The following is a 22,285-nucleotide window of genomic DNA, read 5'->3' as shown; positions in this document are numbered from 1 at the left end:
GATTATTTATGTTAAGTGGGAATAACAAGTTAAAGTCCTGGTCAGGCAGTTATTCTCTTTTCTTTGTTAGTTGGAATAATTTTGAACATAGAACCCATGCCACGATAATGCTTTGAAGAAAATGAGAGTTTATAATGAGTAGGATTGACTTTAATTAAAAAAATCATATTTTAAATCCAAAATTTATATGCACTATCCCTTCAAACTATCATAGCTCTCTTTTATGGAGTTAGCAGCTTTTCCGTAAGAGATGCATTAAAAAACAGAACTTAAGAAATAACTGAATTGAATAATCTGTAGTACATATTTTTAATAACACTTCTGAATTCTGTTCTATGAAAGAACTTTGACATGAATTAAAGTTTGAGGATCTTGAGATTTCATCTTTTCTTACATGGCCACTTAAAGTCCACCTTGACAATGAACTGCTTTGAAAACAGACTGTGACGTATAATTGTATAAACAAAATGGAGTATGACTAGACAGTTCTTGAAGAAATCAACAGAATGGTAATAAGAAAGTGAGAGCGATACATTTAAAGAGATATGCTACATGAAACCAAAATAAGATTAAATGATACTCTTTACACATAGAATGGCTTTTGGATTTTTACCTGAATTTATTATTAGATTTTAATTTAATAAAACAAAAAAGCAATAGACCTAAATCATCTTTAAAAATCTGGCTGGAGGCATTAAATGATCACAAAACACTATGTTTATCTCATCCATTTTAATATGGCGACTGACATTTTACGTAAAATGTTATTATAGTAGATTAACAAGGTTATTTAGAAAATAGCTCTAGAATAAACACCTTAAAAATAATTATGCAGATTCTTCCTTAGTAAACAGGATTGTGCTAAGAACAGTACTATTTAAACAATTTTCCTTTGTCTTCACTGCTGTTTAAGAAATTTATAGTGGTTTCTAACATGGTATTCTGTAACAAGATGATGTACTAGGTAGGAATACTGGTACTCAGTGCTTAGTACTTAGGTTTAGAAGAACAAACAATTCTCTCTCTTTTTTTTTTTTTTGTAGAGACAGAGTCTCACTTTATGGCCCTCGGTAGAGTGCCGTGGCGTCACATAGCTCACAGCAACCTCCAACTCCTGGGCTTAAGTGATTCTCTTGCCTCAGCCTCCCAAGTAGCTGGGACTACAGGCGCCCGCCACAACGCCCAGCTATTTTTTGGTTTCTTACTTGCATGTCACCTACAATCCATTAAGAGTGGCTGCCTGAATCTCTGCACTGAGGAGGAGCCTGACCACTTATCCAGGAAGGTCAATATAGAAAAACAGCTGTGACTGACTAGCAATGTTTGCCACAGGGGCAGAAAGAAACAGTGGCAGAGTGACCCAGGACTAGTTTAAATAAATCAAAGTGAATCACTATTTTTCTGTGCTGAATTACACTGGCATAACATCAGAGAGTAAAAAAAATTGGAGACTTTCATTAGCCTTTAAAATTTTTTTTTAACTGTGTCAGACTTAAAACATTTATTCTTTTCATAATTAAATCATTCAATGATTTTTCACTTGTAGGTTATAAGCATCCACACTTTTAAAAATATAAAATTGTGATTTCATTTAAGCTATTCCATAAATCCCATTTAAACATGAGAAAATTATAGTAATGATCATCCATATGTTATTGGAGCAGGGGCTTTAGAATTCCAGATATAATAATCAGAAGAAATTAGTTTCCGGTCTACAAAAAAGAAAAAGAAAAAGAAATTATTAAGATTCTTTCACTTTAGCGAAAATTCAATGAGAGCGCAAAATCATGCTTTCGAAAATTGTGGAATGTAATCATTTCAAGGCAATGCTTTGAAATATTCATTCGCTTTATCGAGGCTTTATCATAACTTTTACCACTTTACAAATATGGGCTCATGAAATATCTGAACACTCTTAACTTTGAGCTTGTATGAGATATACCTCATTTATGCCAAATATGACAATTTTATCCTCACATTTTCTCTAAATTCTATTTCTTGTGGGTCATTACTTTAACTACAAAAACAACAGCAATTTTTTTTTTTTTAGAGACAGAGTCTCACTTTGTCACCCTCGGTCGAGTGCCGTGGAGTCACAGTTCACAACAACCTCCAGCTCTTGGGCTTAGGTGATTCTCCTGCCTCAGCCTCCCAAGTAGCTGGGACTATAGGCGCCCGCCACAACACCTGGCTATTTTTTTGTTGCACTTTGGCTGGGGCTGGGTTTGAACCTGCCACCCTCGGTATATGGGGCTGGCACCCTACCCAGTGAGCCACAGGTGCTGCCTGACAATTTTTATTGGTTTCCTTTCTGTAACTTTTCAGCAGAGTCCTGGTCTTGGTATTCTTTACCCATTCAAAGTGCCAGAGAGATAAATCAATACCCAACTTTTGAGCAACATTCTAAATAGGTTGCTTTACTGTTTAATAATAATAGTTCTGATGAAATTTAAGCCTTTTTAAAAACAGCTTTATAAAAAAAATAAAAATAGTTTTATAATTTGGACAAATTATGACTTATTTGAAGTAAAGTTTTCTGATTTATAAAACAGAAAATAATGTTCACTTGGAGTTAGACTCATGTAGATTCTTAGATTTATACATATATCACACTAAAGATCTAATTCAGCCTTTTCTACCTTTCTTCTTCATGCCCTTCCTCTTAATTAAAAGAACACAGGATATATTGTCTTTCTTTTTCTTGAAGTTTGGAAACCTAGTAACGTTGATAGGCAACAGAACATTCTGTTAAGCCAGTGGTTCTCAACCTTCCTAATGCCGCAACCCTTTAATACAGAAAACCCGTTTGTGACCTCAGGGTGAGAACCGCTGTGTTAAGCAGAGATGTTCTAGGCCAAAATTGCTTGAGTTTGATTCATAGTCTTGCCAGCTACCACCTCTGTGGCCCTAATCCCTCTGTTCCATTTGTGTCCTCACCTGTAAAATGGAGATAACAACACCTACACGAGTTGCTCTGCAGATTAATGAGTTAATATACATAGAACATTTAGAATTGTGCCTGGCACACAGTACGCAATAAAATTAGCCATTATTATTTAAATTAGCATGATCACTTAATTATTTTTAGAACTAAGTTGTACATTGTGAATATAGATTTTTTTTTTTTTTGTAGAGACAGAGTCTCACTTTACAGCCCTCGGTAGAGTGCCGTGGCCTCACACAGCTCACAGCAACCTCCAACTCCTGGGCCCAAGCGATTCTCTTGCCTCAGCCTCCTGAGCAGCTGGGACTACAGGCGCCCGCCACAACGCCCAGCTATTTTTTGGTTGCAGTTTGGCTGGGGCCGGGTTTGAACCCACCACCCTCTGTATATGGGGCCGGCGCCTTACCGACTGAGCCACAGGCGCCGCCCAAATATAGATTTTTTTTTTTTTGTAGAGACAGAGCCTCACTGTACCGCCCTCGGGTAGAGTGCCATGGCGTCACACGGCTCACAGCAACCTCTAACTCTTGGGCTTACGTGATTCTCTTGCCTCAGCCTCCCGAGCAGCTGGGACTACAGGTGCCCGCCACAACACCCGGCTATTTTTCTGTTGCAGTTTGGCCAGGGCTGGGTCCGAACCCGCCACCCTCGGCATATGGGGCCGGCGCCCTACTCACTGAGCCACAGGCGCCGCCCCCAAATATAGATTTTTATAGATTTTTTTATATCAAGATGATGGCAAAACTGGGGCGGTGATTGTGGCTCAGTGGGTAGGACACCGGCCCCATATACCGAGGGTGGTGGGTTCAAACCCGGCCCTGGCCAAACTGCAACAAAAAAATAGTCAGGCATTCTGGCAGGCGCCTGTAGTCCCAGCTACTCGGGAGGCTGAGGCAAGAAAATTGCTTAAGCTCAAGAGTTTGAGGTTGCTGTGAGCTGTGACGCCACAGCACTCTACTGAGGGCGATAAAGTAAGACTTTGTCTCTAAAAAAAAATGATGGCAAAATAAGCGTTTTTACACAGTTGCACAAACTGGCAGCCACATTCTGAAACTGATAGAGGAAAGAAACAAAAGACTAGTCATAATAATTCATTTAAAACGAGCTCTTTCATTCAATATATTTTATCTCAAGAAGCAAGTATATTACTAAGACTTTTCATCCTATATCATGCTTTCTGAAAATTACCATAGTATGTTAGCTAGTAATACTTAAAATATTTTAGGTATGACCTAAAGAGACAACATATCTAAAATATTGATAGACAAGCTACAATATTGGTCTGTTTGCATTTAGTATTCCATAGATATAATTTAAAATATTGGTCTATTTACTTAGACAAAAGCACTGATTTGCCTGTCATAGCTGCATAAAACAAATACATTATAAAGAAAACACTGAGAAATCCTAGGAAGGAAGTAAATGATATTGTCTTACTCTGTTTACATTACACAGAACTTACTATTGCCATTCACAAGTAATTGCTTAGAATTCTACAGTTCTGAGTTCTGTGAATCTCTCAAAATAGTCACGTACAGAGTCTTGATTCTTCCTATTTAATGGACACTAATCCTTAAAGAAATACTTATCTAAATGTAATAATAGTTTTTATAATTGGGATTATTCTCATCTATATATATAAAATAGATTTATTCTCCTGAATGTATGAGATAAAAAGTTTCTGCTTAAATTTAGCTAAATCTGCCTCATTCTAGCTACTTCTTTATGTATATTTGATCTTAATGAAATAATTTTGAACCCATTTAAAAGTTTTTGTTTCCCTCTATTTTCATTTGTTTCTTTCTCTTCTCTCTCTCTCTCTCTTTCTCTCTCTCACGCGCGCATGCGCCTGTGCACGCGCACACACACACACACACACACACACACATTTTAACCAACCAATAAACACAGTGAAGACAGAAAAGGTCTTTGTATTGCCCTCCTATTGGTAGAATAAAGATAGCATTAAGTAATGCCTATTGATTACATTTGCTAAAAATATTGTACGTTTTAAAATAATGATCATATCTAACATCTCTTGAATCCATACTATATGCTAAGCATCATGTTAAGTGCGTATAATATCATCTTTTTCAAATCTCTTAACAATCCTTATGTAAAGAACATTATTACTTCTATTAGTATTTTATAGATAAGACAACTAAAATTTCAGGAGGTTCATTAACTTGCCCAAAGTTACACAGCTAATAAGATGTTTGAGCCAGACTCAAACTCCTGTCTGTCCAGCACCAATGTTCCTGTAAAACAACTCTAAATAAAAGAGGTTTATTATACCAGAGGAAAACAAATCCAGCTTTATACTAAAGTTTACCTCTATCTTAATCCTTGCTCTCTCAGACCAGAGGGCAACGTAAAGTGTACCAACTGTTTTGCAGGGTAAAATCAGGCCAGAATTTGATAAATTGAAATTATTTTCCAATCTGTAAGTTCAATTATATTATAATTTTTACCTTGGTAATAATTGCATAACACCATTTTAATTCCCTTAATTTAGGCTGAATTTGTGTAACTTACGTGCACTTATTTTTGGTTTTCCTGATGCAAAAACTTGAACTGAATGTTGATCTGCATAACACCCAGTGAGTGTATAATCTAAGATCTTAAAATGAAGCTAGAAAAAGGAGAGAAATGTTGTTAAGTTGAAGTGATCATGTAAAAAAGATGGTTACATTTTTTTCCCTTGATAATTTTAGGCAATTTATCTCACATAGCTCACAAAATAAAACCCTCAAGTATTAAACTTGAACCGTCTGTGTGTGCATGGACATACATCATATACACAGACACACTTTCCTACCCTTTGCCTTAGGGCCATTTCTTTTTAAATTCGTAATTATGAAGTACTTAACACTTGCAAGGTATCCCCATTTTCCAAATGTGGGAATTGAGGTTGGAAGACTGCAGCAGAGAGCGTCTCCGCATGGAAGCAGCAGAGCTGGCACCCCTGCCCTATGCTGCCTGGTGCACTGCACCTTCTCTTTTATCCCTGGAACTAAGTGATTATGATACACCTCAGATCAGAATTCCGCCATTGACAGGAATAGAACCTAACATCTAGCAAAATACAAGCAATGCAATTACTGAAACAGAAAACATGAGGTTATCTTGTGTTTGATAAGAATGAACTGCTTTAATTTTCTAGAAGAGTGAAATTTAACTTTTATAGAACTAAGCTTAGAAATTACCCCTTCCCTCACCTAGAAAACTTTTCTAAAAAATTCCACAGTTCTTGAATTTCATTGACAATGTGGGGTTATCACTATAAACCAGTTATTATACAGCGCTGTAACAGACTGAGCCATTAGTTCCTTCTCTGAAAGTAGTCACAGGTGCCTCTGGTTACAATGACATGCACAAGAACTAGGAAAAGTTCTGCTTTATGGAGCTCTAGTTTCCTTTTGCTGTGGTCCTCATATCTGCTGCTAAATGCTCCTGATTTAGTAACATCCTGGTATCTTCTCTATATTGTTTTTCCTATTTCCCTTCCCTACAAAATTTTCCCATTTCTTAACTTTCTTCTTTAACTGCCAAACTACCTGATCACAGACATAGGATGTGAGTTAGAATGTGACGTACCTTTCAGATCTCAGCAATTTTTTTTCTTGTTGAAACTCAAATTATCTCTGATAGTAAAGGACTCTTGCTTGCATGTTTGGTATAATTATGAATGCTAAAAGTTAAGACAGTTGATTTCCACATGACTGAGTAATGTAAAGTTCATTTAGTCAATCAATGAACACAAACATGTAATCCATGCCATTGATGAGACAGTAACTGGTTAGGGCTCAGGGTTTCCAACCTGCGGTTCCTGGGCCACATGTTGATTATTTGAGGGATGTTTTGCTTATCTGTGGTATCAGATACTGTGAAAAGTACGCATAGACCTTTTTTTTTTGCTCATCAGGTTTCCTTAGTGTTTGTGTAGCCCAAAGCAAATCTTATTTTTCCAAGTTTTGGCAGAGAAAAAAAAAGGTTGGACACCCCTGGTTAGGTAATGAAAATGAATAGAAAAATCACAATTTCGTACTTTGAAGGACATACAATGTAATAACACCTCACATTTTTTTTCTGAAAGCTACTAGAAGTAGGAATTTTTTTTCTTTTCTTTTTTTTTTTTTGAGACAGAGCCTCAAGTTATCAGCCTGGGTAGAGTGCTGTGATGTAACAACTCACAGCAACCTCAAACTCCTGGGCATGAGCGATTCTCTTGCCTCAGCCTCCCAAGTAGCTGGGACTACAGGCGCCTACCACAACGTCCGGCTATTTTTTGGTTGTAGTTGCCATGTTGTTTGGCAGGCCTGGGCTGGGTTCGAACCCACCAGCTCTGGTGTATGTGGCTGGTATCTTAGCTGCTTGAGCTACAGGCGCCACCCTTGGAATTTTTATAATAATACTTGAAACAAAGGTGTACACATAGGTGAAACCAAGATAGAAAAAATGGGCTATCACCTGTGTACTTCTGATTTTACTACCATTTCCTTTAAATTATCTCTACGTACAGATTGCAATCTTCTCTCTCTTTTTTTTTTTTTTTTTAAGAGATAGAGTCTTATTTTATCACCCTTGGTAGAGTACCCTGGTGTCACAGCTCACAGCAACCGCCAGCGTCTGGGCTTAGGCGATTCTCTTGCCTCAGCCTCCTGAGTAGCTGGGACTACAGGTGCTCGCCACAACACCTGGCTATTTTTTTTATTGCAGTTTGGCCAGGGCTGGGTTTGAACCCACCACCCTCAATAAATGGGGCTGGCACCCTACTCACTGAGCCACAGGCGCTGCCCAATCTTCTCTATTTTTTAAAATACCATTCTATTTAGGTTTTCCTGCTACCTTTCTAATAACTCCCGCAATTCTCTCATTGATTTTTCTGAATGTTCCCCATGTTTTCTGTTATCTTTCCCTGAACTTATTCTACTACCTCAACTATTTCATCTGTGGATAACGCTTTATTCTTTAGATACAGCTGAGCTCTTGCTTTAGATTTTTCGCTACCCCGTGGAGACTTACAAAGGGATATGTTGCTATTACCAGCAACAAATACAATATGAAACTCATTCCCTTCCAAATTTCTCCATATCAGTATTTTCTTTTAAACATATTTATCCACTCAGCAAATATTTATGTGCTAGGTACTGGACTACATGTTTTAGATAAAACAATGAATGAATGAGATTCACATGTCTCTACCCTCTTAGAGCAGTAAGTCTGGTTTAGGTTACATATTTTTTGGAAGAACACCATCTTATAATTGAATTATTTTTTCCCTTTACTTAGGTAGTGGGCGAGGCATTACTTTTATCATGGCTCTTCCTGCAGTCCCTTCTCTTTCTCTCTTCCTTTCTCTTTCTAGCTCAGCATTATTAACTTACTATTACCCTGAATCTGGAATATTAATATATGGCCATAAAATGCTTTCTTTGCCCTACAGTTTTTTCGCTTACCTTCCTCACATCCATTCTAAATTGATATTCATAATGTGTCACTTGTTGAAAAACTACTTTAGAATTGATATTCATAATGTATCACTTGGTGAAAAACTACTCAAAAAAGTACAGTATCAACCAAAGGAAAAGTCAGATTCAAACCTTCTATAATGTCCAAACCAAAATTACTTAACCAGCTTCCCACAGTACTACAGTTTCTAATACTGGCTCCTAAGCAGGATTTGTTTGTCCTCTTTCACTTTTTAAAGTCATTTCTTTATGTAAACAAATGTGGGTCAATCTTCGACTCATGCTTATCTAGACCTCGGAGTTTTGCTTAAACTCCATCTCCATTGTAAAGCTTACCTTGACCACTTGGGCTTGAACTGCTTACTCATTCCTTGAAACACCAAAAGCAGCTTAATTACTGATAAGCGTCATTAAAAAAATCCCTAGAGGGCAAAAACTAACTCTCATATTTTTTGTATACAAATCTTGAATTTGTTAAGTAAGAGCTAGGTAGAATTAACTAGGTTAAGTTGGGCTGTTTAGGTTATACTTCCCTGTTTCTCTTAGTTTTTTTTAAACTGGGTCTCACTATGTTGCCCAGGCTGGAATATAGTAGCTATTCACAGGCACAATCACAGTGTATTATAGCCTTGAACTCCTGGACTCAAGCAATCCTACCACCTCTGCCTCCTGTGTAGTTGGGACTATAGGTATGTGCCACTGTGCCTGGCTCCCTTACAATTTTTAAGTATTAAGTGAAATAGAAAAGTAACTAAAACTAAACAAACCCCAAAAGGACTTAGCCTGGACAAAAAGTATAAAATTTCTCCCATATTGTTGGAAAACATTAAAAATCAGCTAGGTATATGAAGTTTAGAAACAAAGGAAGGGGTTCTACTGTAGTGAGTCACAGAAATACGTTTACCTTTACATATGCTGTGCCTCTAATACAAATTGGGTCAAATGGCTGCTTCTCATGGCTTTTTCTTCCAAAAGTTACAGTTCCAGAAAGATTAATTTCCATTGATTTTGGGAACTTCTGTCCTAAAAACACAAATATACCAAAGAACAATTCTAAGTTAAGTAGATTCTACAGCAAATTAAAAAAAACTAACAAAAGCTTGGTGTTTATAACTTCGTATAAATATGAAATTAAAAAAAAAAAAATCAACATACAAAACCTTGCTCACCAATAATCCAGATCAGCAAGGCTTTTTCTCGAAATACTTCAAGCTGGCCAAAACTAACTTTGTATTCCAAATGCGTAACTGGACCTCTTCAAAAAAGGACCAAATAGAAAAAAAATGATCACAGATTAACAGTTTTAAGAGACTTATGTTAAATCTTGTTACTGTTACTTAATGCAAGAAGAGCATAACAGCAGATCTGTATTCAAGTTTGCGAACCAGAACAAATGATAAATCTTGAGAAACACCAGAAACCACACAAACATTTTTGGTGATGATATATATTTCATTATTAATCCTAAAGACAACTAAAAAATCATACAGAATGATTAATATAGTCATATAGGTTGACATAACATTAAAACTATGATTTTACTACATATTTACATTATCTCTTAAAAAGAAATATGCTGCAAAATAAACTTAAAAGTATGCATAAGTAACCTTATAATTCACAAGGCTGTTGATAGTTGGGCTTGACTTGTACGTAGAATTCAGAGAAATTGCTAGAAATAAAGCCAGGGGTAAAATGATCTCTGAGAAAGCTACGCTGGCTTTAAGTGCAAGTTTAAAGAGAAAAAAGAAGACATACAGTAAAGAGATCACCCTTAAGACTATGTTTTGGTTCAGAATCAGCATTCATTTGAATAACATAAAATTATTTCAAGCTTAAAATAAGATGAAAAACAATAACTTATGTTCGGGCAGTGGGAATGTATTAAGGAAGACAGCCAGCATGGCATCACGTCACTTTATTCCTACCTATTGTAAAAAGGTATATGGGCTTCACAGAATTCAAAATTATTTTTCACACTTTCATGAAGTTTTAAAGTAACTGTTATTCTTAGCTGTGTTTCTTCTTCTTTCACTTGATAAAAACCCAAAATTGGAGGGACAGGGACCTGAAAACAAACATAAACAACTTTCATATGCTTCTTAAATTAATGGGTCTACAGTAGCAATGGTGATTGAGAAAAATCTCTGCAGTGATACAGACATTATACTCTGATGGATCTGTATTTCTTCCCAGGGCAGGGATTCTTCTTTCTTTTTTGTGTTCTCAGAGCTGGGAAAAGTACTTTATAAAGGCATACAATACAGTCTGGTGTCTACTCTTGCTTTTCTAGGCCCCCCTCCTCCAGGTTCTCTGACATGCACTAGACATACTGATCACTGCCACCCTGCCCACAGTTGCTGCTGCTCCATTTTTACCTGTGATTCCCTCATTCCCCCCAGCTCAGCTGACTGAAGGGGAAACAATCAGTAGGCTGGATCAGTCAATCATTCTTTCTGATATATTTGAAGTAAGACAGAGACTCATACAGTGTAGGTCCTACAGCTATAAGGTCATGAGTAAGCAGAGAAAGCCAGTGGAAAGAGGAGAATAAGAAGCAGAGAAGAGGTAGACAGTGTGGACCTTGAGTATAGAGTAATTTTAATTTTCTGTTTCTAGTCCTAGTACCAACAACCTGAGCCTACTTTTTTTTTTTTTGAGACAGAGTGCCACTCTGTCACCTAGAGTAGAGTGCTGTCATGTCATAGCTCACAGCAACCCCAAACTCCTGGATTCAAGAGATCCTTCTGCCTCAGCCTTCTAAGTTGCTGGGACTACAGGCACCCGCCATAACCCCCTGGCTAATTTTTTCTATTTTTAGTAGAGATTGGATCTTGCTCTTGCTCAGGCTTGTCTCAAACCTGTGGTAATCCACCTGCCTCGGCCTCCTAGAGTGCTGGGATTACAGGCGTGAGCCACTGCACTGGGCCCTTAAATCTTCATTTTCATCCATCAATTATTGCCTGGTATATAACTCAGGGAATGTTCTTGTTTGTACCAACAGTGCAAATGCTTTGCTTATCAACAGTACTTACGAGGATTAGCAAAGTCTCAATGTCCCCAGGGTGCTTACCTGGGAAGTGTAGTAGCACAAGTTGAATGACTCTAAAGGTGGAGTGAATGGGAATTTGTAAGGCCCACTGAATGCAGAATCATCCATTTCATCAGTGCTACTAGAAGTCAGAATGGCTGAGTCAAGAGAAGTCACACAAGGATGAACTAGAACATCCTGAAGTGGCGATCCATTGGTGGGAAGACTCAAGCTGATGGTAACATTCGGCATAATTCCTTCCAGATCACACTACAATACAAACAAGAGCAGGTAGTATCAAAATTGCTGAAGCAAATATCTGATTGGGGCTTTTCCGAATTTATCAACATCATTTTCCTAAACCTAAACAGTACCTAGAGAGAAAAGAGAGGTTTCTCTCTAGGTACTGTTCTCCTTGCTTTCTATGTTCTTCTTTATGGTTTATCACGTTCTCAGACACCCAGTACCCTAGAGAGCCTTCATTGACTCCTCTGTGTCATTGACACCTCTAAAACTTTTTAAAGATGTTTTAAATCCCTTGACTTCCCTTCAACCACACTGGTAGGCCCTTACAGTGTCTGTCACAGCCCTCTAAGCATATCCAGACTTACTTTCCTCTAACCAGTCTACATTCTATCAATATCAGAATTACCTTAATGAAACATAATTTTTATTATATTGTATCCATGCTCACATCCTTTCAATAGTTCTCTTTTGGGTGTGTATGTTTTACTTTTTAAGCCCCCCGTTTTATTTTTTGGAGACAGAGTCTCAAGCTGTGGCCCTGGGTAGAGTGCCGTGGCATCATCATAGCTCATAGCAACCTCCAACTCTTGAGCTCAAGTGATCCTCTTGCTTCAGTTTTTCTTTTTAGTAGAGACAAGGTCTTGTTCTTGTTCAGGCTGGTCTCGAACTTGTGAGCTCAAGCAATCCACCCACCTTGGCCTCCCAGAGTGCTGGGATTACAGGTGTGAGCCACTGCACCTGGCCACTTTTTAAGCCTTTCATTGTTTGGCTCTCATCTACCTCAACCATTTTTTATTCTGCAATTTATACCACAAACACAGTGGATACTTACATTTCCCTAAACAAATCGTAGTCTTATACCTCCAGCTACGCTATTCTTTTCTCTCTGTAAACTTCTGTTCTTCATGTCTTAGCTCATTTGACAGTTTGGGGGTGTGTGTGTGTGTGTGTGTGTGTGTAAAGCCTGACATTCTGCATTGTCATCTCTATAAACATTCCTTTGTAGAGAAACTCAGGATCTTCTTTCCTATGTGGCTTGGGTTAATTTGCCTAAGGTAGGTACTCATGAGATTCAAAAGAGAGAAGGGAAAGGGAAGCCAGATATCACAGCGTCACAGACATGTCCCAGAGCTTCTACTTTAAGTCTGTGGAGGCAAGATATAGCACTTTCACAAACCTTTCTGTGAATTCCCACTTTGAGGTTTTAACAAACAGACATAGCAGCTTCTCAGACTTCTCTGTGAACTCTGGTTTCTAATCTACTCCAGTTTCTAGACTGACATAATTAGTGACTGTTTCCGGGCAGCTGCAGTTAGATCATCAGAGACTTATCCCTCCCCAACACCTCATGAAGAAGCCCTAATTACTATATTAAATACCTTTATTGCCATAATTTTTTTTTTTTTTTTTTTTTTGCCACGGCATCACAGCTCACAGCAAACTCTAACTCTTGCGCTTAAGTGATTCTCTTGCCTCAGCCTCCCAAGTTGGGACTACAGGCACCCACCACAATGCCAGACTTTTTTTTTTTTTTTTAGTTGCAGTTGTTGCTGTTTAGCAGGTCCAGGCCGGGTTTGAACTCGCCTGCCTCAGCATATGTGTATGGCCAGTGCCCTAACCATTGAGAACAGACGCTGAGCCTATTCCCATAAATTTATTCATTTTTTTTTTTTTTTAGGGACAAGGTTTTGCTATGTTGTCCAGGCTGGAGTACAGTGGCTATTTGTAGGCACAATCATCAGAGTGTCCTACAACCTCGAACTCCTGGCCTTAAGCAATCCTCCCCCCTCAGTCTTCCAAGTAGCAGAGAACTAAGGACACAGGTCACTGTGCCCAGCTTTGTAGTGGCTTTTTCTTACCCAACCAGACTTGCCTGCAGTCATGTGGGTAGTCAGGGCCTACTTTTATATCTCAACTCTAACTTGACATTCACCTCTAGTAAAGCACTGGATCAAAGTGGCAAATTGAGCCATATAGAGATTATTGAAATCTACTGTCTTACTAGACCTACATGGTATTTTAAGAGTTAGTGGAACTCAGGAGGTATAATGCTTAGCTCCAAATATACTACCATATACAGAGTCTGTACCATACATTAACTATCCACCACCTACAAGTATTTATCTGCGCCTGAAAGCAAGAATTGCTATATTTTTCTTCATTATCTTACAGTGTCTAGCACACTTCTCTGCATGGGAGACAATCGAAAAAACACTTGCTTAGTGGGTATCTTTTTCTAGTTATGGACCCTACTTTTGTTTTCAATTTCTAGTATAAAATGTTCTATTTTTTAATGTTTTATCTATGGCTTGACATGTATGAATTCATGAATGTACCTGCTATACAATGTAAGCATTTTGACAGCAGACAGGTATTGTGAACAGTACCATATACAATTAGTGCCTTTATAAGGTCTTTTGATGACACATACAATCATACTGGAAAATAAATTTGCCAAATACCTTACTAAAAAACTTACAGAAATATTTTAGTGTTTCAACTTTTAAATCGTCTGCTACTTTCTATATGTGAAATTGTAAGACCAAACAAAAAGCAGTTTTGTTTTTGATAAATATTTATGGGGATAATAAAATAAGCAAACACTAACAGCAAATACTATTATAATTTGAAAATATTAAATTATCCTCTAATAGTCTACCATTGTTAAAGGAGTCAGAAAAACAGAAATCATTATGGAAACTACCAATGAATTATCCATTATCTGGGCATTTGAAATACCAGATCATTGGGTGGCACCTGTGGCTCAAGGAGTAGGGCACCGGCCCCATATACTGGAGGTGGTGCGTTCAAACCTGCGTCTGGCCAAAAACTGGAAAAAAAACAAAAACAAAAAACCAAAAAAACCCCAGATCAGCCATTTACTATAGAATGAGGACATCCATTCTAAGAGAAACCTGTGTACTATCCTTTAAACCAATGTTTTTTAACTTTTTATCTCATGGCACACTTGAACCTATAGTTAAAATTCCATGGCACACTTAAATCATGTTCATAAAAAATATATATTCACTGTGCTTTGAACTTAATTAATGATCTTCAAAAAATTTTGCAGCACATCTAAGATCCTCTCATGGCACACCAGTGTACCATGGTACACCAGTTGAAATTCACTGCTTTAAACCATTCTAGCATATGTAAATTCAGACTTTAGAACTAGATATTACTTAAAAAAAAAAAACCTAGAAATTATAAAAAGGAAGACACCTAAGAGCTTACCTTATTTAAAAATAAAAAGAGTCATGAAGTTGTGTGACTTTTCCAAAGACACAGAAAATTATTGGTACAGTGAGGTCTAGAGCTTTAGTCCACTGGCTTTTGGTTCACCAGGTTTTCTACTAGAGTAGGATAAAATAAAGATAATTTCCATTTAACAATGGGCTTCACGATAAAAATCCTTTAAATAGGGTGGTGCCTGTGACTCAACGGGGTAGGGCACCAGTCCCATATGCCAGAGGTGGCGGGTTCAAGCCCAGCCCTGTCCAAAAACCACAAAAACAAAAAAAAAAATCCTTTAAATAGTAAGCTCCTAAAGTACTTAAAAAATGTTTGGCTAACAGTTATACTATTTACATACAACCTTAAAGAAACATTTAGAGTGGAGCAGTGCCTGTGGCTCAAAGGAGTAGGGGCGCCGGGCCCCATAGACCAGAGGTGGTGGGTTCAACCCTGGCCCAGGCCAAAAATTGCAAAAAAAAAAAAAAAAGTAGTAAGAAACATTTAGTGTGTAGGTTAAGGTATACCTCTGTCCTTTTTTTCTTAAAGTTTTCTAAGAAGGAAGTTGCTATTATGATAATCTGTACCAGGTTAAGAATAGGTATCAATCTGAAATTTCCATAAACAATAAATTAGAATCAGCCTATCTATGAACACAGACATTTAAACACCATTTAGCATGACATTATACATAACATACTTCACTGTTTATTGCTACAGAAAGGGTGAGTTTTAATCTCTTTATTTCACCAAACTTATGAGAGAAAATATTCAATTATTTTGAAGACTTAAGAATGACATAATTCATGAATGCCTCAATTTTGGAGCCATTTACAGTAGTTATGAATGACTGGGATATATTCTTGACCACAGAAGTGAGTTTAAAATAGACACAGAAACTTTCAGTTCAACTTAAAGTTAAAAAGAAATGCAAAAGATGCAATTCATCTGTCAGGATTGCTCTAATTCTCACCTGAAATCTGCTTGTATCTGTTAGATTTATATATAGCCATCCAACATTGTTTGATATATAAAAAGTATACATTCACCAAGTGTAGAGAATAAAGGAAGATAGAATAATATAGACACCTGAGAATACTACTAATGCATACTCGTAGAAAGTTTACTTGGAGGATTTTAATTTTTGATCGTTTATTCAACATGGTATTACTGCTAACTGTATTATTATTTCCATTGTCTTTCCTATTTTCTAACCTTACACCAGAGAAACCTAAGTTAACTTACTGACTTGTTTAAATAAAACAAGAACCCTTTAAAATATTTTAGATATGTCAGAGATATGTCAATTTCACTCCTTTTAAGAAAACAGAAAACAGGCATGGTGATTTAAAAATATGTTCACAAATTCTTTGATACTACTTTTTTCAAAAGATAGAGGCTAATTCCATAGTCCCTGAATTATGGAGAACTCTTAATGACTTGCTTCTAATGACAGAAAATAGGGAAAGTGATCCTATGTGACCTCTAGTCTACATAATAAGAAGAATAGCTTTTGCCTGTCTTTCCCTCTCTTTCTCAGATCATTTGATTTGAGGGAAGCCCATCACCAAGTTAGAAGGACACTTAAGTAGCCTGTTGAGAAGGAAACAAGTTGTTCCCGTGGAAAGGAACTGAGGTCTCCCTCCAATTACCACCAACTTACCAGCTGTGTGAGTTAGTTACCTTGCAAGTACCCTGTTTTCCCGAAAATAAGAGTGTCTTATTTTAAGGTGTGCTCCCAAAGATGCACTAGGTCTTATTTTCAGGGGACGTCTTATCGGTCCTGTAAGTAGGTCTTATTTTCGGAGGATGTCTTATTTTCGGGGAAACAGGGTAGTTCCCCTAGCCCCAGTCAAACCTTCAGATGACTATCTGAAATCTTGACTACAGCCTCATGGAAGACTCTACACTAGAAGTTCCCATATAAGCTGCTCCTGAAGTTCTGACCCATGGGAACTATGAGAATAATAAATGTTTATTTTGAGGTAATGAGATTCATTACGTAGCAATAGATAACCAACATAATAGGTAGGAAATGAAAAAAGATTACATAAAATTTCACATGACTCTACCAGCTAACGACTGATGTTTAAGGTAAAAATCAACATTATTGCAAATTTTACTTTTCTCCATATATGTTAAATGGTATAATAAAGCATATACCAGAGAAAACCTCACCTTGCAAGTGACTGTTCCAACAACTTGCCATGTATCTGCTATATCCTGTTTGTCATATTGCATGGATTTTACCTTTTCAGTGATAGAAATAGAAACCTGTGGTTTTCCTTTGTATGTTCCAGCTTTCCAGGCTGGCTGTTTCTGTGGCTGAGTCACGGAAGTGAAATGGATATTATCCAATGAATTCTGTAAGTTGGCATCTAATAAAGTACCAAAAGGACAAGCCTGCAGAAGCAAGTCAGGCAGCTGGCTCAATTTTGTATTTAGCTCAGTGTCATTTTTTTGACCTGAGTAAAGAAAATCCTGTATCCCAAACAGAAGTTCAAAACCTTGTGAAATTCCACTAATGCTAATTAATGGTGGATGAGGGGATAGAGCTTGTTCTACTAGTGGCACACAAGCATATATCATGCCATTCTTTGGAAAAGCAACAACTGGCCAGAGTTCTTCACCTCCTATGGGGAGTCCATAGACAGATGTTTTATTGATGTGCGAACAGCTATCACGAATCTCCACGAAGTCTTTATCATCATCCAATAATCTAAGTTCAAAGAGTAATGCTTTAAGAAATGGACCATCCTCAGGAATAGACACATAACTTGTTCCATTGAAGACTTTGGCTCGTTTTTCAACAGTTGGATAACGTCTGCATCATGGAAACAGAAAGATTATAAATGATTCTTCCAAATAAAACAAAAATGGAATAGTTTTTGAAAAGCACAAAACACAAGGCAAATCAGATAGTAATAACAAATACAGATACCCACAATAGCCAACAACCAAAATGTACTATATTATATGTTAAGCTCTTACTGGAGTAACTGTTTGATACTTTGTATGCTATCTATTATTTAATAGGTTTGATTCAGTTTATTTAATTTTTTAAATAAGTAAATGATTGTAATTCAAAATCCTTGTTTCTCAGCAATTTAAGATTCCCTCTTGGTCAGCAATAAGTGTATACCTGGACCATTTAAGGTATCTTTAAGAATTTTTTTTCTGATTCCATCTTAGTAGAGCACGAACAAAGAAGTAATTCAATTTAACTCTCTGTGATTTTAGACTCACTAGTTGAAATGTGCAATTAAAAAAAAAAAGTGCCATTCTATTCAATCTAGAGTAAATAACAGGCATGCTGAATCTTCTGACCAACCCCTACAAAAACATGGAAGATCCTTTTAGTAACAATGGTTTATCTCTATGGTCTTGGAAGATACTATTAGGTAATGAAAATGCAAAAATCTGAATAATCCTTTGTGATTTGCATGTTCTGGGTTGACCAGTAAGTCACTAATTCATCCTTTTCCTTTCTACTTTTACTAATTTGCAGAAATCTGTTAGATTGTGTTTTCTTAGTTCCAAAAAAAATGTACTTTTCCTTATTCCTTCCCCCTCCATTCCAAAGTCCAGAACAAAGTCATCTATTAGCTTCTAACTTTTGAGTAGATCACCTAACTTCCTTTAGCCTATTTTCTTATTTGTAAAATAAAATAAAGGGTGGCAGTTTTTGTCAAGGGTCAAAAATACACCTGACTAAAACAGTTGTTTTAATAAAATGTTAATGTTTACTAATAACCTTTTAAAATAAAAATAAAAATGTATTCATAGTTATCCATGTTTGAGTAAACCTCACTGATTCACATTCTGGTGCATTTTCTTGTTAAAGAAAGGGGAAGAATAAGCAAGCACATCAGCACTAACCAAGCAGATCAATGCCAGTTCTCTCTCCAAATCTCTGGGTAAGAACAGGAAAGAACTTTGGACTAAACTCTAGTCCAGTGTCTTATTCTCTAGTTATCTTCAGGATAAAGTTCTTAAGGTAAAAATATCATGATTCACTGTAAATAAGTTAATCTGGGACTTTATACAATGCCTCAATATGTGCTCAATATTTTGTTGGCTGATTCAATCTATCACTTCAAATTTATTCTAGGGTTTTGCTAAAACAATATTTAAACCTTAAATGGCCCTCCAACTATGAGGTACAATATCGTCCTAAGCCAGACTTAAGCTGATGCTATTACTATTGGACAACAAACCTTTAAACCAGTATCTAAACCAAGTTTTACTGTGGGAAGTAGATAGAAGATCACTTGTCTTCTTAAATCTGAAATACTGGCATATATGTGAATAATATGTCAGTGCATGTCGATTTAGTCCTACTACCAGCTCTAAGAGGCCAGACAACTGAAAATATTAAAGTTTAACTCATTCTGTGATACAGAATTAAAGTGTATTATTTGAACCCAATTCTCTGCCTTCATAGAAATGTTGAAAAGGCCATCTGAACACATCTGAATTTGACTGAAATATTACCCTGACCACAGAGGGAAAACATACTGAAACCTAGAATGACTTTTTTAAGAAAATTATTTTTGTAAGCAATAAAAATCTTAACCTCTGTGAGATATTAAGATAATCTGCAAAGCAACAAGATATAAAAATAGTATAGTATTGACATAAGAAAAATAAAATAATAGAACTGAGACAGGTCAATGTTTATATGGGGACATAATAAATATTATCAACATCCCCACAAATTAATGAAGCAATGATATACTGCTTGAAAAATGATATTAGAAAAACTGGATTGCAGCACAGAGAAAAGCAAAATGGGATACCTACTTAGCATTCTATTCAAATATGGACTATAAGGGGGTGGGGTCTCAGCGTGTGACACACCTTTTGGGGGCAAGACACAATTATAAGAGGGAGTCTACCTAACAAATGCAATTAGTGTAACCTGGTTTCTTGTACCCTCCATGAATTCCCAACAATAAAAAAAATTAAAACTAAAACTAAAACAAAACAAGCCCCAAATATGGACTACAGATGGATTAAAGACTTAAATATAACCTGAAATTATAAAGTTGAGAAGATAATATGGAAAGATATTCTTGGGAAATAAGGGCTGAAAAAGCTTCAATAAATTTCCAAAAATGCTAACTACTTTGCTTCAAAAACAGTGATTTCTGTTTAACCAAGGGAAACAAAGTTAACTGGCAATGATAAGTTAAAGAAAATAACTGTACTATCTAAAAATCACATAGGACTAATATCAAGAATATACAAAAATCTCCCCCTACAAAAAAGGGGAAAAATCCAGCAACTTTCAAAGAGAAAAAGGACAGCAGACATGTACAGGCAATTCACAGAGGAGGAAACTCAAAGGACTAACAATAATTGCTTCACAGAAAAATACGAATACAAAAAAAGATATCCTTTATTGGCAAAAATTATAAAAAGTGTTAGGAAAGAATGGAGATACAGGAACCCTCACTCATTACAGGTAAGTGTGTAAATGAATGAAAGCATTTTGAAGAACTAATTATATTTGGCAGTATTTAGTTAGAATTAACTGAGATTCATCCCATGGACCTGACTGAGGATGTCTCCTTCAGCAGTTTACGATGACTGAGAGTTGGAGGCAACTTGGAAGATAATCACCAGGCAAGGGGATAGATAAAATATGGAAGATGGAAACCACCATGGAGTACTACAGCCTAATATAAAAGCCTAGATCTGCACTGCCCAATGTGGTAGACACTAGCCGCATGTGGCTATTCAAACTTAAATTAAAATTAACTAACATTAGACAAAATTAATAACTGAGTTCCTCAGTTCCACTACCTAGAGTTCAAAAGCTCAATAGTCACATGTGGCTAGTGGCTATTACGCTAGCCAGCACAGATTTAGAAGATCTCCCCTGTCCACCACTATAGAAAATTTTTTTGGACAATGCTGCTTTAGATGAACATAAGAAACACGGATGGTTCTTGAAAATACTGCTGAGAAACATGACAAATGAAAGAAAAGGAAACAAAGTCTGAAGCACACTTAATTATGTAATTTGAAAAATGCACACACAAATACATACCAAAAAAGGATACTAATATTCCAAGGAGAAGGGGAATGGTGGTTAAAAATAGATAACTAAAGGGATTATATAAGAAAAATGAAGGGCACCCTGGAATGGACTAATAGGGCTGATGAGCTATGGATTAAAGAGCATTAACCTCCCGGGCTTAATGTATGAAAACAAAAACAAATGTAAGCCAGGAATCTTGGGGGAAAATGGTAAACTCCAATCTGATGCCTCAGTAGCAAAACTGTTTAGGATGCCAAGAGAGGATTTTTCATATCCACATTGTCAACTTTCCATTTAACATTCACCTTTATCTGCTTCAATCTGAATTCTACTACCACTTCACTATAAGCTTTTCTTGCAGAAGGAATTGCTAGCAAAAAAAAACGATTATCAGTGGATACCACGAATAAAAGGTGAAACAGATTACTCGACTGCCACTCATAGTTCTCGTCAGAGCTATTTTGATAAAATAGAGTTTTAAGTTTTAAATGAGACGAGATCAACTCAAATCATTGAAAAAGTGAATTACTATCTGATGATTTCTAGCAATGACACATTGGTAGGATGAAAATAACAGAGAGGTCAGCAAGGACTTGGCAGTAGCATGAGTTAAACTGTCCTTGAATGATTTTGTCAACAAAGGTAGAAATATTTAAAATGTTTAGTTTTCGTCCTTTCCCTCTGTCATCTCCATATACATCTTAAGCAGGTGGAGTTCATTTTAAGATACAATAATACTAATATTAGCAAACATGATATCGTGTTACTTAATACGTGCAAGGCATCAACTAACTTTATTTTCACAACACTGAAGTAGGAGTACTAAGATTAAACGAAACGTTAACAGACGAAATAGACGTTAAGTAACTTGCCCAAGTCACGAAGCTATTAGCGGCTGACCCCGCTCACAATGCTCCACAAAACTCTGCTACACCATCCCAGGGGATTCAGACTCGCATTTACCTTGAGAACCTCACGGTGCCACAAAGTGCAGTTCTCGGTCGGTGGCTTATAAGCCACACTGCCCGCTGGGCCATGGTCAGCCACTAAAGCATCAGCTCATCTCAGAAGAAATCACCGCAGCGGAACAGGCAGAACGGCTTCCTCAGGGGCGATGTCATCCTTCCGCCACATACTAGTCGGCTCAGCAGGGAAGCTGGTTGCTTTGAGTGCGATGACTAAATCCTCTGAGTCCCTCTGCTCAATCCATAGCACAGAAGGTTCTAAGAATCCCCCATCCAGAACCTTGAGGAATTTACTCATCCCCAGCAGGCCCAGTACTTTCCTCCTCTAAAGTCCACTTCCGGGATGGT

At 36.9% G+C, this 22,285-nt stretch overlaps 1 protein-coding gene across 2 annotated transcripts; it reads right to left on the bottom strand.

Moving 5' to 3' along the window:
- Positions 1-121: 121 nt before the first annotated feature.
- Positions 122-22,271, bottom strand: AP5M1 (adaptor related protein complex 5 subunit mu 1). Of its 2 annotated transcripts, XM_053601583.1 has the most exons (8): positions 21,936-22,270; positions 17,105-17,750; positions 11,489-11,716; positions 10,344-10,483; positions 9,585-9,670; positions 9,320-9,438; positions 5,480-5,576; positions 122-1,712 (listed from the first exon to the last, which is right to left on the bottom strand). In XM_053601583.1, exons 1-8 carry the CDS (start codon positions 22,007-22,009, stop codon positions 1,642-1,644), a joined length of 1,461 nt encoding a protein of 486 aa, XP_053457558.1. In that variant the 5' UTR covers positions 22,010-22,270; the 3' UTR covers positions 122-1,641. The 2 variants fall into 2 exon arrangements, with proteins under 2 accessions (XP_053457558.1, XP_053457559.1); XM_053601584.1 differs by lacking the exons at positions 122-1,712; positions 5,480-5,576 and adding an exon at positions 5,598-8,499 and having other exon boundaries at positions 21,936-22,271.
- Between the last annotated feature and the right edge of the window lie 14 nt (positions 22,272-22,285).

The sequence above is a fragment of the Nycticebus coucang genome, chromosome 9, assembly GCF_027406575.1.
Source record: "Nycticebus coucang isolate mNycCou1 chromosome 9, mNycCou1.pri, whole genome shotgun sequence".
NCBI classification, from domain to species: domain Eukaryota; kingdom Metazoa; phylum Chordata; class Mammalia; order Primates; family Lorisidae; genus Nycticebus; species Nycticebus coucang.
This window is presented reverse-complemented; position numbering and strand designations above follow the sequence as displayed.